The sequence below is a fragment of the Platalea leucorodia genome, assembly GCF_965183815.1.
Source record: "Platalea leucorodia genome assembly, chromosome: 5".
Lineage (NCBI taxonomy): Eukaryota > Metazoa > Chordata > Aves > Pelecaniformes > Threskiornithidae > Platalea > Platalea leucorodia.
Window position 1 is genome coordinate 97,802,422 of NC_138827.1, and position 21,319 is coordinate 97,823,740.

Genomic DNA, 21,319 nt, shown 5'->3' on the forward strand with positions numbered 1-21,319 from the left:
AAAAAGAGCGGGGAAAAAACCCCTGTATATAAAATAAACAGGATTCCTGATTTCAGAAAACATGTATAAACACACACCGATAGGTTCAAGAAATTAAATTAAATCAAATCGGAAATCGTGACCTTATGGATATTGCTTCTGTATCTGAAAACAATTTTTGAAAGTGTGAGCAACTATTTGTATTTCTCTGGAAAGGAGTGCAGGTCAAGCATCGTAGCGCAGTCTCTCTGCTGGCTTTAACTGCTGTTGGGGAGGTGCGTTACGGCCTCGAGTTGTGCATTTGCAGAGAAAATATCACACCGTCCAGATGCTCAAGCCTGCTCTTTCTGTGCAGAAAACCCAGCACAAGGCTGTAACAGCGTACGAAATACCAGGAAAGAGCTCAGCATATTTTTCTGAGCCTTGGTAGAAGTTAGCGGTGAAGCACGATCATTTCAGTCGGGATCAGACTATCCATTAGCTATCAAAGTCCTAAGTCTAATTAACCCCCAAAACTGACTGACAAAGATCATTCCTCTTTTAAGTTGCCTAACTGGTTGCATGTACGCCGGGCATGCAGTACCTAAGTCAGATGCTGCTTTGTTATAATTAGGGCAGCAAATTTTGTTTTCTGTTTGGTACTTGCTGTTACATATTGCATGTAATGTATGGCACTGTTAAGGGAAAAAAATTGGAGTCAAAGTGCCTGGAAAGTTAGGTCTGCTCTGTAGCACTGTGAGATTGTTGACATCTGCCGAGGTTGGAGAGCTCAGTAAGCAGGAAATGGGGTGTCACTCTGAGTGGTAGTTTACCATTATCCTGGCATCCTAATGAAGTGTCTGCAGTGCACAGAGCTTCTGGATGGCATCTTAACGCACGGCTAAGCAAAAGCACTTCTCTCCTTGTCACTGTCATCCATCTGCCTGCACCCTACTGTAGCCAATGGGATGGAACCATGCTACAATGTGCTATAAGCCATTTAGAGTTGCACATTGCATAATCAGTCCCATCAAATATGTAAAAAATGACTATTGTTGGTTATTTCCCTCAAACTCCGGCACCTGGAGTTTGATACATTAAAGTTTAACTTTTGTAAGTGCCGTTTTTTCCCATTAATTCCACATATATTTTTGTTAAATGGGACTGAGTTGTGAACTCATTGTCTTGGGTCTTGCTAATGGATCGCAAAAGTTGTATGAATATTCATTGCAAACTCTGCTTTATATCACATAAGATGAATTTATCAATTGCCCATATAGAGAGGTTTCACGCAATTCTCATTTTCTTTTGTAACATCTATTTCTGAGGCATGAATAAAAAGTAAAATCAATTCAGATCACAAATTGGTTATTTTCCTTATAGCAAACATTAGTTAGTTTGAATGTTTCTTATAGATTTTTTTTTTTTTTAAAACGAGAAAATATTTCACAATGTATCTGCACGAGACGATTGGCATAGTGTACTGCAGGTGATTAAAATTGGGACTTTTATGTTGCATAGAGTAACATTAAAATATCACAATGTTAAAAGTGATACAAATAATTTATCATCTATGTAGTTATACGTAAAAATCTGCGTATTTTAGCCAGCATGACTTCCAGAATATGAAGACTTACCAAATGAAAACAGAGTTTTGGGCAGTTGACATCTCTGAAAAAAAAAATCAAGCCAACAGAGCACTCTCTTTTAAGCAAGTTTTCATTCCCTGATAACACCAAAGCTATCAAGGACTGGGGTTAAGCATTGTGTGACAGGGCAAGCTTCTAAAATGGGCAAGAGCAAGATGAATTGGCTAAGTCGGATGTTTATTTATACAAACAAGAGGGCAGAACATAATTTAGTTGCATCAGGAATTTTTCACAGACATTAAAACTATAGCAAACATAACAGCGGGGATGCTTGCACAGCAGCACAGTGGGGAAGCTCACAGAGCGTCTGCCCACACTACGGCTGGCTGTAGCCAGCGCCATAAGTCTCACAATTTCATTAGCACTCGAAAATCCACCTAACCCACTCAGTTCCGATTAAAAAAAAAAAAAAAAAACACAAAACCAAAATAAAATAAACAAACCAAAAAAGCCCCAGACAAGACCTGTCTTTCTCTCGGCAGCTGAATCAGTCGCGAATTGTTGGAAAAAGTCTTGGCAGACAGATTTTGCTGTAGCAACAGTGTGTGACGTTTTAACCACAGCAGAAATCTTATCCAAAAAAACAAAACAAGGTGAGAAGAGCCATGTAAGAAAATCAGAGAAAACCATGCTTAGAAAACAACAACAACAAAACATAGATTAGGTGGCAGATCAATAGTTTGATATTTTATGCAGAATCATAAATCACTGTTTTTTTCAGCAGTTCAGCTGTGAGGCTCGAGAGCATAAAAAGAAACCATGGCTCGTGATAAAATTAGGCATTAATGTGAGCCATAAATGCCATTTAACATTAAACATGCACAAGCCACTGCAACGCCTGGTAAAGGGAAATGGGCGCTATAGTAAAACTATACAAAGTAAGTAAGTCAGACATGAATAATGCAGCAGGTCTGAGGAGGGTCACGGGTCAGACTCCGTACCTTACAAAATAATGAATGCATGTCAGGTTAGAGACATACATCCCTTCCTAGCAAACGTGAGTTATTGGAGATAAACCCTGGACTTCCTGTTCGGAAACAAAGTGGCTTGTTGTAAACATCTATGTCCATTTAAAATTAATGATTAAAAGAAAGATTCGGTGGGATTTGCCTAAGTATTCTTTATGGACATGAGTGCTAAAGGTTACTTTCTTCATTCATTTTTACCCAGCCACTGTTAATGTTACAGACACATCATGTTTTCTTCTGTGCTCAAATGTTTATCCAAAGCTCATTTACAAAAGAGCTTATATAATATTAAGTGGGTTTTTTTTCAATGCATTCTTCATTTAAATATAAACAAGAGAGCATCTCCACAGTTTTGCTCCATTTAAAGGGAGCCAGCCCTATTTTTAAAGACTAACCCAAATTCTAAATATATGTTCTATGAAAATATTACATGGAAAACCATCTGCGATTCACTCCAGAGTATCTTGATCTGCTGAAATTATCACCTACATCTTCCATATTTTGCCCAAAAAATGCAAAAAGGATTAACCATCCTCTCATTTTTTATTTGATGTATGAGATTATGACTACTCTTTTCCTTGGGAAACCTTGATAGGGAAAGGAGAGTCTAACTTTCCAGATGGGAATCTTTTTTCTCCAGATTTTCACAATAAAAAGAGTATAATGAAAAATAGTATTATTTAATTTTATCAAAATTGTTCTGCGTAATTTTCTAGACTTAGCTGGAGAATTTAACAGCTGTTCAGAGTGTTTTCCTTCCTTTGCACCCCGTACTGCCAGGCTTCATAATACAGTGCAAAGAGGGGAATACCTTCTCCACAGCTATTTATACAAAACCATGTTTAAGGATTTCCTCCCTCTATTTGAGCATGGTAAAGAGAAAACCTAAAAAAAAAAATCTTCTTACTTAGGAATCTGAAAGAGGAAAATTTCTCAGAAAGTGGAACTCAAGGCTTTACAGAAAGAAAGCAAATACATAGGTATTGCAAATGAAACATAAGATCTTGCATCTGATCTGTTAAATATTCCATCAACAAGGTCAAGTGTAAAGACAAGCCCAGCCACGAAAACTGAAGCGAGAGTAAGCTTTAATAAAAAAAATGAACAGTTTATCCTCTTCAGCTTCTCAAGTGGAAAAACAAATTCTTTTATACTAGAGAAAAATCAAGCGTGTATATAGCATTTAAAAAACCACCAATATCAACCATTTTAATGAAAGAGTACCCAATATTTTCATGGAACTATAAAAGGGAGCGAGACTAAGTGTTATGGCAAAAAGCCTGGGCTCAGCAGCTTTGTGTGGGTAATGGTGAAATGTGACTGTGATTTATAATGAGAAAAGGTATCTACAACATACAATTTTCTACCTAGCTGCAAATAATAATTCATAGTGATGTCCCTTCCAGATAAAATACCTTTGCAATGTAGGACTCGTGGTAAAATGATCATGATAAATGTCAGACCAGTGCAGGTAACGGCTTTACAAACCATTAAGATTAGCTGGCTCTTTTTTTTTGATGATAACAGTAACCATGCTGTGACTCTATGTGGTAATAATATCTCAGTACTGATAAATGCCAGAGCCAGGCAGAGGTGTTTATCATTCCCAGTTCAGAAATGCTGACTAAAGTTACCACATGTTGCCTGTTTTTTTCTTCTTTTACAATAAACTAACAATTAACAGACTGATTCACAAAATAATTTTATGCAAAATTTCTACAGTTTTTGTGCTTTAGTGCCTAAAGATCTCTTCTCCTGTATATCAGTATTGATGACTTTGGTACAGTAAGCCCTGAAACAAAGCTTTCTACCCTTGCCATTCTCTCAATAAATAATTTCTTTGTAAATTATTACTGCTCTTTTTAGTTTATCTCATCTCTTTTACAACTACACCTTATAAGGAAGTGCAGCATCTGTAATGTAGCTGTTTCTGTAGGAAAGGTGGCTACCAAGCTGGTACCTGTGTTAATCAACATAGAGCAGAGACAATTCCTTCAAGCGAGCATGATAAAGTTTTACTCTACGATATCTCCTTGCAAATATTCTGTAATGGACAGACAGTGAGCCTTTCCCTCCATTGAGTCTTTCTCTACCTCAGTGTATCAGTTCCACTCAAGTCCATTGAATTCTCAGAGGAAAATAGAATTAAAAAATAAACTAGTTGAGAAGCTTTATTTGAGAAGTTACCGTACAGATAGGGCAGCCCCAATCTAAATATAACTTACCTAGCAAGACCATAGCATGTACTCACACCAAGCAGCACAAATAAAAAGCCCATAGAATTTGTACCCCCTTCCTACAATAAATTCACTTCTGCAAATATCGTATCATTTTCATTTGTAGCTTCAGTCATATTTCCAGTGGACAGATTGTCCATGGGACAAAAATAAACAGTACCGATGGCTTGTGGCAGAAAACACCAAGGGATGACTGGGTTGCAAGACTGGAGGAGTTTGTGCTGTTCAGAAGTTAAGGTTCTGTATAGGTCAAACCAGAACAAGAGTAAAACGTGCAGAAAGTGTGTTCTTCATATGTATATAACTTCATTATCACTATTGTCAGTTGCATGACTTCCTATAGAATAAATCCACATGACAGTTTGGGGTTTTTTTACTGGAAAATAATACCTAGGCATTGACTACTTTGAGCTCTTGTCTCTCAAATCTATATAAGAAGTGTTCAAATCATAAACAATATAGATATTTACATCTATATCTGTGTGTATGAAGTACTAAACTCAACGGGAATTAGGAATACATGCTGAGGAAGGAATATTATCCTAGTAATTTTAATTTTTAAATTCAGTTTGATTGCAGGAAATTTTTGCTTGAAACTTTTTTTGGTGAAATCTTTGAATCAAGGCACTAATCACCATGTACGCTTATGCAGCACCTACTGCAACTGGGATTCAATCCTGATTGAGATATCTGGGTGCTAGGGTAATATGAATATTAAAAAGGAACCTATACAAAGAATGATAGGTGATAATTAAATCGTAGATGATAATGTCAGAAAAGTATTCTCAGGTTATCTAGGGCATGTATCATGCAAGATGTTTTCCCTACGTCAGACCTACTGGCACCTTATCTAATCTAAACGAAAGCACAGTTGTGCATGACTTTGCTTTGGTTGCAACATCTTACACAAATCGATGAAAATATCAGTCAAACCTTTCCCACGAAACTGAATCATGCATCATCAGCAGGAAGGTATATCTTAACAAAAAAGACAGCAATGTTCTTATCACCTCAAAGGAAAGATAAAAGCCCTTAGCACTGCATTCTTTAGTACTAATTGTAAGTTTGAAATACAAATTGTTTCCTACAGAAATTACAGTTGTTAGATGCCACAGTTAGATCCCACTACCTGGGAAGTGCGTACATCACAGAAGCTGCACCATTGTACAAATGTAATTCCAAAGTGGAATTCCACTTAAGATGTGGGTCCCTTACTACTTGGAGGTACTTTAGCTTAGGATGATGATCTAATAGTCTAATAAAATAAACGAAAAGCATAAGAATATAATTCTGTGAACCAGAAAATGCTTCCTTAAGATAAGAGAGAATTTTTAATCCTTGTAAATTACTCTTGCACTCTATTAAGGTGACAGAAGGTATGATATATTCTGTTTTTAACCATATATTGATGATGGTTTTTCTTCTCTTTTTTTTTTTTTCCCTCTTAGAAATCCAGGACAACGCCACTCGCATCAAATCCGTAAGGAGCCTGGTAAAAAAGCTCCCTAGACCAAACTATGACACAATGAAAATCCTCTTTGAACATCTAAAGAAGTAAGTAGAACTGTGGTACTAACAGATCGATAATTTTAAAAGGAATCGGTGTGTGGTGTCCAAATCCTACTGGAAATGTCATCCAAAATACCAAAGACAATTACGTTCTTTGGCAAAACTAAGCATGATTTATGGTATCTATGTATATCCTATTCCTGCTCAAGAAATCAGTATGTCTAAGCAAAAGCATGAATTTTTCCTCTTCCAGAAAACAGAACAGTTCTGTTTCCTTCAAGGCAGTCAGACACATGAGGGTTACTATGCTACAGGTATATTGAATTGGGCAAATGCAACATTTTCCACTATTGCATTTGTCCAGTATGGTTTGACTTTCTCCAACAATAGACCTTTTGATCACCATATTGTCACCATCAAGAGCCTTGTCAGTCAAACTTCTTTATTGAGGCACGTAATGATAGAAATAACCTCACCCAAGAAATACATTACGAGCTCTTGTACCTCATGAGAAAGCTTGTGACAACACAGAACATCTAAGAAACACTGAGGAGAGATTTGGAAATGCACTTCTACTCTCCTAATATTGCTGAGATACCACAGAGGCAGAAAAATGATACTGCGAGGCTCCAGCTTATCATTTCCACACTCACTGAGCTCCGTTTGTAAGAGATGTCAGCCCACAAAGTCAACCCAGGTTCTTACGTTCATCTTGGGTTTTCTTCTCGTATTTTGTGGCATTAACAGTAAAAATGTACGTAGAGCATGCGCTCACTCGGAAACCAACCTGCAGCTGTTTGACTTGCAGAATGACTGGGCAGTGGCAGACCTCAAGACAGGGGCACACGAAGGGCAGGATCCTGTTCCTCCCTTTGTGGCTCTCCTGTTGTTGGGACTAGCTGGTGCCATTTTGCACAGTCACTTTTCAACCAAACTACCCTTCAAATTGAAGGGACTAAAGAGGATCTAGGGCCCCATGGAAGCCCTGCGTACAGAGGAGTAGTTCATCCCAGGAATGATATAATGACCCCAGTGAGCAAGTAATAAAGACTCCAAATAAAAGACTACTCTGAGCTTATAATGAATGATGACTTTATACTGATCATTTCTGCTGTATTCTCCTAGCATATACATGTAAGAGATATAGATACTTTACCTTGTTTTGCAGCTGCCAGTTGAAACTGCAAAATGAAGTCCATATAGTCATGGGAATGTCCTCATTTCATTCAGCATGGAAGGACTGTAAACAGTCCATAAAATGACTGAGTTTGGCCTTGCAGAAAAATAGTTTTCTATGTATTCATCTGATGTACCGTGTGTGCACTTTCTCTCCTTCAGCGGGTTATCTAGAGAGGGATGATAATTTATTACTGTCAATGGAAGAATAATAAGGCAAATTATTTCTTGGGAGGAACCTGAGTGCAAGAAGTAGGTACACGCTGTCAGCACAGATATGCCATATACAAAATTTACTGCGCCATATGTGGCATTGATCCTAACCTGAAGAAAGTTTTGTTACCATGTCTTAGGGGAGAGATATCAGGTATACACAATAAGGCTTTGATCTCATAGTTAAATCACTTGATTGAGACTCGGGAGACGTGGGTTCAGTTCTTGGCTTTGACCGGATGTTCTGGGTGACCTTGGCTAAATCACTTAATCTCTCTGTGCCTCGGTTCCTTGTTTACAAAATGATGATAATACTTCCTTCGTCTGCCTTGGGTTTTTAGAGCATAATCTGTTTGGGACAGCAATTGTTTCCTGCTCTGTATGTGTAGAATAACTGGTAAAACTGGACCAACACTGGAGCTTTTGGAGGAAAGAAAAGGAAAAAAACCCTACACTAAAATACAGAAAATAAAATACCAATCCCTTGTAATGCGTATGTACAGAATACCAGGCTTGACTACAACTCTATAGATACAGTGGGAAGGTGGATGCACTATCCAAATAAGCACGTGTTCTTACCCAAGTATCAGTGCAGAAGGCACGGTGAAGCTGGAGGTATACTGATGCAATACTGTGGCAGAGAGTGATGGAAGGCAGGAAAATGGGATATTTGAGCCATTTGGGGGTCTGAGCACTATGAGAGCAATCACCTGAGTCTCTCTGCAGAAGGTCAGCCTTCTCTGGCACACAAACACATCCCCAGGGAAGGACAGGACTATTCCATAAGCTTTGCTCCATTGATATGGAAGTAGCAGTAGAACAGATACTGAAAACACCAAAAAACAGATGAAAACTGGTTTTTTCTTTTGAACTTGTCAATGCAAAAGACAGGGACCAGTCAGAATGGCCTCATGGCTCTGTAAATGAGAATAAAGAAACATACATACGTTGTACATAATGACTACGTGTGTTTGTTTAAATTAACCTAGAAAACAAGACTAGTTTGCAGAGATTAAAAAGTGTGGAATTATATCACTTTTAGGGAGACTCTTCAGAAGAGGGGTGCCAATGTGCACAATGTGCCAACCTCACCACTGACTTGCACCTTGTGCCACCTTCTTCAACCACAGGGTTTGCCCAGTGTAAATCATAGGAAATACAAAAGTTTCTGATTAGTTGAAAAAATAAGTAAACTGGTTTGGTTTGAGGCATATTACTGCAGCTTCTGTATTTGCCAGTGGAGATGGCTGTTATTGCCCAACGTTGAACTGAGCTTCAAGAGGTTTCTGATGGGGAGGTGCTAAAGGATCGCAGTTATGCTGTTTCTGTGGCATTCCCCTCTTTCTCCTACCCCTTTCTTTCCTCCCTATCAGACAAACAGGAGGACAGGGCTAGGCAGAACTGGGCCATGGGACTGTGTAAGCCTGTGGCTTCTGTAGCGCATGTGAGAGCATATGTCTCACTGACACACGAGAGCTCAGCACGAGAATCCAGCCTTCACCCAGAAGGCTACATTTATCCTAAATCACTGACGGCAGCAAGGCTGCACTATGGTTTCATTCTGCAGTGATCCAGTCTGCGGGAGTGGGTCCAGGTCAAGCCCAACTAACAATGTGAAATGCACTTCAGAAGGGTCCTTCTTTAGAAACCCAGACAAAGCAGCTGATGAGAGAGTCTGCAAGAAAGGCCTGGCAGCAAGGATTAACACCAGTGCCATATATCTTTCTTAAACCAAGCTGTCTGAAGTTGCAAGAAGTCACAGTGCAGCGTATGAAGCCCACAGGAGGGGGATTAAAAGCAGAGCTTGGGGTTGCAGTACCTGTTCTTTTAAGTTTTTTTACATTTGATGAAAAAAAAAACCCACCAATGTCCCCTGTTCATCTTTGCACGAAAATTATTCTACTACTCATAAGCAGAAGAAACAAAATATGGGCCTGAACAGACATATCACATTGCTCTTGTCAGTCTAATACCATAAGAAATTGTTTTATTAGGACTCATACTGAAAATAATTGAGCACAACTACTATTAGGCTTTTCATACTTCTTGAAGATGAGCAAATCGAAGAAATATTATACTTTATACATGAAAGAAACAACAAAACCCAACCTGAGTAAGGATTTTCCCAAATAAAGGGCTACAGAAAACAGCCTATTCTACTTGAACATGTTTAGAGAATATTTGCTTGCTATACATATATAGCCCATATATTGCTGTTCCATACATTTGTGAAAAGAGTGCCCCAGGTCTCCAGGACTCCACTCGTTCCTGTTGCTTATTTACAAGTTAATTTTACTCCCAAACAGAGTGAGCTAATCGCAGGTACCAGATAAAACTGATAGACCTTTCTGATCCTATTTTGTAGGCATACACAGGACATCAAATGATGCAGAAACCTTGTATTGGCTCTCTGCACAAATGTGAATTGAGCACCCAATCCCTATCTGATAAATCATTATTTGTACCCAATAATTTACTCACAAAGCTATAATTCAAGTGAAGCAGAAGGAACATTTCACTGTTTAAGGATCTGACAGTATTTTATGACCGGTACCTAACCTTTCACAACAGCATCTTTGAGGTAGCTATTATACACCCATTGGGAAACCGAGGCACAAGAAGTTTAAATGGCTTAAACACTCAGCCTAAGCCAGCAATACAACCTAAAAACCTGGAGGGTTTGGTTTTTTTTTTCACACAATCTTCCGCAGTGACTGCAAAATACTCTTTCCTCCCTAATGCAAAATGCAGTAGAGGAGAGGAGCACCCTGGCTGGGTCCTCTGCACCACGCTCTGAGCTGGCGAGGGCAGACACAGCTCTGCTCCAGAAGCTGTGTGCCTGCATTATACAGCACTGTGCCTGAGCTAATAAGCTGTGCTTATTAATGTTAAATTAATGAATCTCAGCCTGCTCTGCTTATTAGGTTGAGCTCCGTGCCACCGCAAGGCAGCTCTGCGACTCCCAGACCCAAGCTGTCTCACATCTGACCGGGCTGGAGCACAGGACAGCCAAGCTTAAGTCTGTCTTTACCCATCCATGTAGACACCCCTGTGAAGGGATATGTTACAGACAAACCCCCTCTCCTTGCTTCTTATTTTCCCACACAAAGGCAGGATAATATGTGTTATTTACAAAAGTATAAAATGGATGTTGAAATAATTAAACGGGAAGACGGGGCCAGCCTGACGCTACCATCCCTCTCCCTTACGTGGAAAGCACTGAACCCAGATGCCCAACTGTGGAAGATATTCTTCCAGCAGCAGCATCTGCATCCTTGGCAGGCACTTCGGGCAAGTTGTCTGGGGAGCTCTGCAGTTGCCTCTTGGTTTATCACGTGGATCTGTTACTGTGGCCTATCTGGCTGCCTTGTCCAGGCAGAAGCCAATTCCTTTTGATTCACCTTTGAATCCAAGAAACTCCAATTTTTTGCTCCATTTTTCCCATTACTGTACATAGCACAGCAAGATATTTTCGGATGCCATCCGGGCTTTCTGTGCTTTCAGAGAGAGAATGGTGATTTCCTTTCTGACTGCCTTACCCTCTGCTCAAATTCTTCATTCTTACTAGCAATTGTTTGCATCAATTTCACTGGAAATAAGCTCCTCATCAAGAGCAGAACTTTTTATCTAAGATGAACCCACTGATATTAATGTATTATCTAACAAAAGTCATAAGGATTACAAGATTCATGCTTTAGTTGTTTTGAAAAATAACCTTCCTGCATGTTCATAGCTCTATGAACAGAGAAAAGCATCCAACCTTGACAAATGAAACTCACACCCCCTCTCAAACCTTGCAACATGTGGCAGCTACATTCTGAAGAGCATAGGCTTTTGCAAACTACATGCGACTTAACAGACTTATTTCTACCTATTAAAGATTAAAAAAAAAAAAAAGACAAAGAGAAAAGCTGTGCATAGACAGAAGCCCACAGTAGCCCGCACACCAGGACACGATGACAATGTGATGACAAGTCCAGCAGCGGTACCCAGACTTCTGAGGGAAAATCAGAAAATAAAGTATAGCATCTAGTAATACCAAGCAGGGGATGTCTACAAACTTTTTTTTTTAAGTTGGTGAAGAAAAGATGTAGCAAACGTGATTTTCACTTACTAAACTGCGTGTCATATTGGCAGTTTTGGGCAGGCTTACATATTAAATCTAGGCTCAGGAGAACCCTTTTTTCACACAATAGAAGAACAGATTACATTAAGAACTGTACAAGCTTTTTATTACCAAAAAGAAGGAGAAAAAAAAAAAGGTAAAAGTTATTTAAAAGAAAAAGCAATCCCCAGAATAGAAGGACTACACAACGAATTTCTATTTGGGAAACCTCAGAGAACCTGTGCGAGACCTACAACGCAAAGTGTGGGATGGGCATTTAAATTTTACTTCAGGAAAAATGTCCACGTTCAGGAATGTGTAGAAGCACCGAAGTCCTTAACTGAAGGCACAAGACAAAGACTATTTGTTGAAATTATTCCCTGAATCAAGACCTTTCTTTATAATTAGGCAACTCATGAGCAGCTCTTGCTCTTCAGCCATGGGACAGAAGCAGGGAGAAAAGTTTAGCCTTGCTCCTACAACCTTGGGGAGCAGCTACTGGAAATGTGATGTGCAGAAACGTCCTCTTGCACCATAAGAGTGAGTAGGTGACTGGCCAGGGACACAAGAAACTCAGGCATCCCTAACTGGCATTTTAAGTTTTACATGAAATGAATTAATTGCTTTCTAGCTTGAGAAGGGCAAATACATATCGAGACATGCTCTTGCACACGTGCTTTTCTCTGTTTCAGCTATAGAAGAGTTTTAGAAAGGAGCTGGAGCAATGCCAACACTTGTCCCATTTACTGTAGCTTCCCAGGGATCATTTTGGGGGAAGGAGAAGCGTTAAACCCATTTCTCTTTCTAAGTACACAGTGGTCTAATAAACTCTCCCCTTGTAAATTAGTGGACGCAAGAAAACATGCACCGGGCACAAGTATGCACAGGACAGGACTAATAATAGATTTTGGAATAAAGGCAAAAAAGAAATCCAGTCTCCCAGAAGCACCTTGATGCATTTTTATTTTATTCACTTTGGGGCAGGGGTGACCTGCTACCACGGGTTTTGCAGTCATGCTTCATCCTTCTTTTGTGGAATAAGAGAGTTTGCCAAGTTCACCTCTTCCCTGAAGAATACCTTACAGTTTAGTGTTTTTAACGAGAAGAATGACGAGTAATTAAAACCACATTTTTACCTGTGTTTCCATATACTTCCTATTTCCACAACCGCATTTAAAAATATAAACCCTGATTTTCATAACAATCAGGCAAATAATTGCACTTGGTACTTTTCAATGCTACTGAGCTTCAAAATGTACTGAACTGGTGTATCAGCAAATAACAGAATGATAAAAATAATTAACATAGTTTTAATTTAAATATTTATGATACAGTTGAGACTGTGGCTATACAGCACCATTGTGCTAGGTGCAGTACACAAATACAGATAGATAGAGGCCCTGTTTCAAAGAGCTCCTATTGTTCATCCCACATTACTCAATATCAAACGATCTCAAAAAAGCTTTTCAAACATTAATTAAATCTCATAACTTCCTTTTCAGGTCAGTAAGTTTTATTATCCTAGTTGTGTAGATGGAGAAAGTGAGGAATGAAGAGGGTAAGGCACTTGCCCACGATGACACAGCGAACACTTCTCACTTCTACTCTCCGCTTACTTCCCAATCCCCCACCCCGAGCCCCCCACGCCTTTGAAGGCTCCTCCATGTGCATATTGGCGCTGTGGGCGTACGTGTGCATATGGCCAGCACATCTCGGGGAAGGCCGGTTACTGCTAAGTACTCTTTGGTTAATAAAGACCATGTGAGAGTCCTGCTTCTGGTTTGCACTCGCATAAGCTTTAGTAAAATATCACTGGCAGAGTTAATTTATGTGATTTTGTAACCTCTTAATATTGCTTGGGGTTAGCGTTCTTTTCAACTCAAATGTTTTTTGTTGGTGAAAATTAAGAATGCTCAATTCATTACAAAATGGCTTTTTTTCCCCTTGTCTTTTTTTTTTTTTTTGCTATTTTGAGAGGTTGGGCCCTAACACATTAATGCCCAGGACCAGGTCATCAAAGGGTAACTTGTAATGCTTTGCACTTTTCTGACTAAAGATATGGGATTTTTCTCTGAATAAGGCTGTAAAATAAATAATAGGCTTGAAGTTTCTTAAGATATTCATTGGAACTTAAAAACAAAACAAAACAAAAAAGACTTTAATGCCAAAATGTCAGTGTTCTGTGCAAAATAATTAATATAACACAATAGGATCTATTCTACTATCGATTGAAAGGGAATTTATGCAGGTAATTCATTAAGGCTAGTGGGAGTTTGGCATCTAAATCCCCCAGCACTTTGATGGGAAAACAGACTGTGATGATTTTTTTTTTTTTTATAAGCTATGAAATACATGCTTTTCAGTGGCAAATATATAAAAAGAAAAAGCAAATACCTGAACAGCTACGATAATGGATGCCCCTGCTCTGTGAGACTTCTGAAATGACATTAGATCAAATCATTTTTCACACATTGCAAAAGACGCAACAATCATTTCAATCACCATGTTAAGAGAATCAATACATTTTTTGCTTCCAGAGAATGGTATTTTGCATTCCAACATTTGCAGGTTATCACCTTCATACATCTCCTTTCGTGGTCAAGTGCGTGATTAGTACTTCTGACAGGGTATTGGCCATTTTCTTATGAAGATCTACAAATTTTTGTAAATAAAAACCAATCTGAAAAAAAAATGAAGAGTAAATCTGTGGACTGGAATGCACCCTACTTGTAATGGGAACAAAAAGCTGGCAATGAAATATAAACCTAAATCACAGCAGAATGACCTACTTTAAGGCATTTGCCAAAGAGACAGTGTTTTAGACAGCTCCTCTGAAGTAGCGTCTTTATGTCTATGCCATCTGCAGATTTATTATTGTGCTTCAGAAAAAAAAAAAAAGGGGGGAAAAAAAAAAGGGAAAGAAAAACCTACAGTATGTCTGAACAAAACTCAGCTTCATCTATAGGAAAGATTCCAGTACTGTGGGCACCACACCCACACCTACTGATGTGGTCCAAGTTTTTTCTTTAGAGGCACCTAATTAAGAAACCCTGACTCATTTACATGGATACGTTTGATCTAAATTACACTCCAAACCACACCAAATTAGGAGCATCTGTGAATGAGAAGTGTTTGTTCCCAGTGACTGGTAGAATAGGGCCAGTTCTGGACGGCACATGTTCAAGTGACGAAAAATATTTCAGATGTAACATACTTCTGAGACCCACTTTTCCACTAATATTTCATAATGAGTTAAACCAGTATCTCTGCTTGAACAATTATTTCAGGCTGTGAAAAAAATATCATTTTACTTTTAAAAGGAAGTAGGGGAAAAAAAGGGGTGGTTGACAACCACCTAGTTTGGTGGTTGTCCCTGATAAAGGGCCTTAACAGAACCATTAGCTGCAATTTAAATCTGTGCAGTGCACATATTATCAGACATACATTACTCCTGAAGCCCGGACTAAAGGAAAGTATCTATGAATGACTGGTTGTTGTTCACAGACAAGGCCTCCTGCCTCGATGTATGGTTTTCTGTTGTTAACCCACTGTGCTGGCTTTCCTAACGAGTCCGAGCAAAGAGCAGGGTCTCAGCCCGATGGGGTGGTACCCTATGCGCTGGATAACATGAAAAATTCAAGACCACCAGATCTGAGAGCAGTGCTTCCCTTTCGGGCTGTGCTGCTAATACCATCTGACCATGCCTGTTTGTGTCCTAGAAGGCCACCCCATACAAAACTGGGTCCTGTGGCAATTAGGGAACTTTCCTGTCTCCTGGAAAGAGGGAGCAGGGGAGGCTGCAGAAGCCACTGGTTACTGCTTTGCTACCTTACAGTCTAAACTGACAAACTAAAAAAAAAAAAAAAATAGCCTTTATCTCACTCTAATTTATGCCATAGGAGCGGCCTGAGCACTAGGGAGTGCAAATCTGAATTCCACACTGGGTTTGCAATTCCCAGTCCTCTAGTGCAATTTGGCACAACCTCTGGATTTGACCCACAGTGTTTGGCAGCCACCTTTTATTCTTCCCATCTTTTATACTTTGTGAATAGTCTAAGTTACATAATACCAGTGACAATTTGTTTATGGCAAGCATTAGAGTCACTGTTTTATGATTACATTCAAACTTTAAGCCACATTTTGACATCTAAGGATCATCTTGCATTCTCATATATTATATACAATGAAGGTTTGTGTTCCAGTAAGGGGGGGCGGGGGGTGCGACTTTATAAATAACATGACTCTTTTTGTCTGAAGAGATTTTAATACATTTGTCTGATCTACTGTTTTTGCAGTAGCTAGAATATAATTTGAATATATTAATATTTTCAGCAACTGTGCTCTGGGAGCCCAGTTAATAACTTATGCATGGATATATAGACACACTTCAGACAGAGGTAAAGTTTTTAGTCCTTATGTTGGTAATACTCAGAAACACACAATGAAAGAGCCTGTTCTTTCCTCCTCTTTGTTGTGGGCATGCATTGTGATGGTATGGAGCCAGTGTTCTTTCTGTTGTCTACACAGCCTGGATTCAATAAGCAGTTATATATGCATATTATGACAATGTGGTCAAGGAAACCAGATTTTTTTACTATACCTTCATGTGCCTGTACAGTATAAAATCTGGTATTTATTTTTCTTGTCCTCATTCAATATGTTAACAAAATCATAATTTGATACAGGTTATGTTCACTTTATAATTAAAATTATAGAGTTAGATTAAAATACAGCAAGATGTTGCTGAATGGAAAATATTTATCTTTTCGTACATTATGCATTATGGTGCAATGTTAAATCATAAATCTGTGGAGTGGCTAACTCCAGCCAAGTTTACGACAACTTGCCTCCTCCCCTAGTCCACAAGATGCAACTGGTTACCTCCTCTGAGCCGAGAGTTTCTCCACCCATCTCAGCCCCTCTGTTAGATGGCATTGCCATGTCCTCTCCGGAGCTTTGCTATGGTCTTCTGAAAGAAGACCCCTTTCCATGGAGATGAGCCAAGAAAAGGGAATTAGGAAAAGTTCTGTATTTTTTATAGATCCCACCAATCTGTCTCCTGCAGCTCTCCTAGCACCTTCAGGGACAAAGTGCAAACTTTTCGCACCTTGTTCTCTATGTCAGCACTAGACTCAGCCTCACCAAGCCACCTCAGGATAGCACTTCATCTGCCTTGAAACTGCTTCCACTTCCAAGATCATTGCTGTCCACATTGCCAAGTCCAGGCCTTCACCAAACACTATCAGCAATCTTGGAGACCCCAGTAGTGTACAGCATATGGGATAACCCTATAGCCTATGGAAGCTTTCCAGTAAGTAAAGTTTACTGTGAACATCAGTTTGTTCATATTCAAACCTTCAGTCCAGAGGGGGTTTTCAGAAGGGCTGTTGCAGTAGCAGGCAACTTAAGACCATCTCCGAGGAGAACCCAGATACGTTTCCATATCTGGATAACTGTCTCATAAAAGCGTCATCAAAAGAATGAGTTTTCCATTCCTTCAGAGCATCTACCCCATGGAAGTCATTGCAGCTGCTCTGAACACAGCGTCAGCCCTGAGATTCCTATCTCAGAGCAAATTTCAAGTCTTGAAGAATATGGTTTGAATCTCACTTGACCACTATGGTGAGGAACTGCTTAAACTTTCTGGGTTACATGCTAACAGGTTTCCATTATCCTTCAAATTAAATTACATTTATACAGCTTTGTATCCCGAAACTACGATGATTGCTTCCTAAAGAGGCACTTTCTCAGCTTATAAATCCATTTACAAACATTCACTTAAGGTTAGACATTTTCTGCTGTAGGGGAAGATCCATGCAGCGCCTACAAAAAAGCGTCCTGAATTTAGTCTTATTTGAGAACCAGACAGCGCAGTGTCAGTGGCTTTCTGGAGCTCAAGGCAATGAAAAAAATCATATGCAAGGCATTTAAACTTCATCTGCAAGAACAGCATGCCTACGCATAACGTCAACAAGCAAGGCCATACAGGGACTGACCCATTTGGCAGGTGGGCACTATCAGAAATGCTTCTTTGCAACTTTATTAGGTACACTGGGGTATTTTACTCAGTTAAGCTATGACTGAGAGATTTGATATCCTGGAAGCTCTTTATTGAATGAGCTGTCCCAAGACTGATGAGCATGCCTTGATAGCAACAGCAAGATTGTACCCGTTGTTCCTAAATCCTTCAATGTCTGTCAAACGCGATTTCAGTTAGGAGGTCTAAGAAACTCGTGTATGTTTTCTCACCAGTTTTTCTAACTGTGGATTTTGATCAGGGTCAGGCAAAATCAGATATTGGCAAGTCTGGTCACTTGAAGCTTCAAAGATGAAAGAAACACAACTACTGAGAGAGGTAGGGCTGCCTGTATAGAGAATAAAGACTTCTGTATAGTGTCTAAGGCAGTTAGACCACAGTCATCTGAGACCAGCACATGTGTGAATGGGTATTTGACTTAAAAAGGAACTAATGAGAAAATTCAAAGCTAGTTTAAAGCTAGGAAATATTGCAGAACTTGCAGTACTACAAAGGGTGCATCTTAGAAAGACAAAATATATGGAAAATCCTCCACTCCAGGCAGTTCGTGCATTTAGTGCAATGGACTATACACGTGCACAAAAAATAAACATCAAGCTAAGGTGAGTGGACAAGACAGACAAAGTGTAAGTAGAAAAGACAATGCTGACATAGTAAATTCATTGCTCAAGGGCAAGTAAAATGTAAATAAGTTTAAAGAAATCAAAGACTCATGGCACATACTCACTAGTGCATTTAAGAGATACATTCATCCTACTCATGTTCAATATCAGGGCTGAAACAATCGTGATGCTGGAAGGCATGTTAAAGCATCTTTCAAATCTGATACAAATGCAGTGCATATATATTGCAATAGTAGCTTGTGGAGAGCTCAGAACTGAACCTGAAAGAGTGGGAATCATGGTTGAGGTCAGGTCCCGTATAAAATCATCTCTGGCAGACCACCGCAAAAAGACTTTCATTTTAAACAACAAGATGGTGATAATATAGGTTAAAAAATGGAGATTTTATCTTGGGGACAATTAATAGGTCAATATTAAAAAGGTTTTCATTATTTAAAAAGACTTGAAAAAAATTATGAAGTAATTACATATCTAGGAGTTCACAGAAAAGGAAAGCTTCGGCAAGAGTTTGTTCTCTGACTTTCGTGGAATTCTTTGCCACATTCTCTGATTTCAACATCAAAAATCACTGGTTGCCTCACAAAACTGCATAATTTATTCATGACACTGGACAAAAATTATGCATTGTTAGAGAAAATAATTTTTTCATGAGAAGCTCTAGGCTCACCAGCAAAGATGCATTTCTGAGCAGGTTGTCTAGAATTCAGCATCCCAGGCTGAAATTCCAGCCAATTGCCACTTTGGGGCTTTAAGTCAGAAAGTAAACCTGTCGTATCCAGAGATGAGTTATTTGCTGTCAACTGGATTACTGTAGCACAAAAAGGCTGTAATTGAAGGCTGTAAGAGGTTATAGATTGAACATAGTCAAAAGCAGTAATTCCACTTAGTAAAAGTAAATATCATCCAAAATGAGAAAAGTTAAGCTTATATAAGGTGAAATTCTGACTCCATTCTGGCTCCCAGTCACCGGGAGTTTTGTCAGTGACTTTAACAGTCATCAAAATTTCACTCACTGTCGAGAGAGATGATGCAAAGGGTGCGATGAAGTGAAAGTTAAAATAACTGTTAACCTGAGGCTTCCAAAATACATTTTCTGAGCAGGGACTGCTGTCTAACTCAGTGTTTTCCTGACGCAGCAATGCAGACAGCCCTTCTGGGGACCAAGGAGATAAAATTGTGCTAGTGGACTACATCTAGGGTTTGCAGCAAGAATTTGCCTGCTGTAACTACTGAAGTTCCCGTTGTTCATCATCCTGCAGGCCATGGTGGAACTGGACTACTTAAGCACAGTGGGGTATGGTTTGTAAGAAGCGATTTCAGACAGCTGTAACATTGCTGAGTATCAGCACCAGTGGTGACACCCTTCCACCTGAGACACTCTCTTGAAAGACGGGTGGAGATTACTGGAAGAAAGAGCATAGTAGTGGCTGGCAGATGCACTAAATTTACTGGGAGGAGGAGGATTATGTTAAAATACCGAGTCTCATCATCTTTCTATTTTTCTTACCAGTAAACCTGAACCAAAGAATGGGATGTATGTGCATCTGTGAGCAAGGCTCCATAGGGTCTCCTGTGTGCTTTCCATATACCCTCTGCTTTGGGTGTGCTGTAGAAGGGTGGCTTCTTTCACTGAGTTAGAAAACAGCTGGATTACCAGCAGAACTGGTGGCTCTGCTTTTTTGCCACATACTTTTTGTTTGTCCATCACTAAGCATGTCAAAACCCAGTGTCCCCATCAGAAAACAATGCTGTTAATAACATTAATCCACCTTTATTAAGAGCCTTTAGCTTTATGGAAGAATATCAAATATTATTAAGACAAAGACAAGAGGATAATAAGGAAATGTGTTTCTTCCCTTGCTGACCTAGTTTCTAACCTCACTTTAAAATCTTCCATTGATTTTAATTATGCTTAATCTACAGCTAAGCTCACAAATCTAGCAAACTTAAGGACTGCTTTTAAGTGAATTTTCTCGCTTGTCAGAGTTCCTCAAGCTTTCTACGCTACAGTTAGAAGTTTACTTCCAGCCCAGATACAAAGTAGAGACAGCTCTCTGCCCGTAGGAAGCATCCAGCCCCGCTACTGTACGAAGCGCGAGTTCAAACGCTACCTTGCTCGAATCGAGCTTGTGTACAGCATTCTTCACAGAACAATTGCAGTCCTTTTCTCATCAGCGATAGCCAGAGGCAGTAATAAGGGTGAAGGATATCTATCATGAAAAGTCCAGTGTCAATGTGTTCCCCCAATTTATTTACTGACCTTCAATGCAACAGCCATACTCCTGACCCTCATGAGATGAAGCCTAAGGGGAAATGGCACTGAGCACCAATTCCATATCCTGTTGTTCTGTGGTCTAAATTAAGTGCTAATTAATTACCACTGGCATCTTTGGCATTGCCTGTCAAATTGGATTTAGGATATCCTTTCGCTGTTTAAACAAATAGCCCTACATCTAAAGCTAAAATCCCAAGTGTTAGTGTTTTCTTGACTTTTAAATTTTTATTTAAAAATTCAGCAAAGATGTCCATGGATTTTTCAGGTAGAATTCAAATAAAAGAAACAGGAATTGATATTGTCAATTTTGATTAATAGTCCTTCATTAATAAACATCCTGTTATTCAGTTTCCACCTGCAGTTGCTGATGTTGCCTGGAATCAATTAACTCACATAATTTGATTTATTTTACAAAGACATTTTTGGATGTGCTGTGCTCATGATAAAGGTTCTATATTTACAATTCTTGATTTAAGGGAGATGGTTACTAACTGCTTTTTATTTTTCAATGTTGCAAGCAAATGTAGCTTCAGGCATTCTTGAACAAAAATATTTAAGCAATTTAAAAA

At 39.2% G+C, this 21,319-nt stretch overlaps 1 protein-coding gene across 4 annotated transcripts in view; it reads left to right on the forward strand.

Annotated features, from left to right (window-relative positions):
- The window catches only part of ARHGAP15 (Rho GTPase activating protein 15), a 331,391-nt gene that overhangs the window by 301,110 nt on the left and 8,962 nt on the right, over positions 1-21,319 (forward strand). For all 4 annotated transcript variants that reach the window (XM_082312214.1, XM_082312216.1, XM_082312215.1 and 1 more), the window contains one exon: positions 6,261-6,366. In XM_082312214.1, coding sequence (XP_082168340.1) covers positions 6,261-6,366 — 106 coding nt within the window. The remainder of the gene's footprint in view (positions 1-6,260; positions 6,367-21,319) is intronic.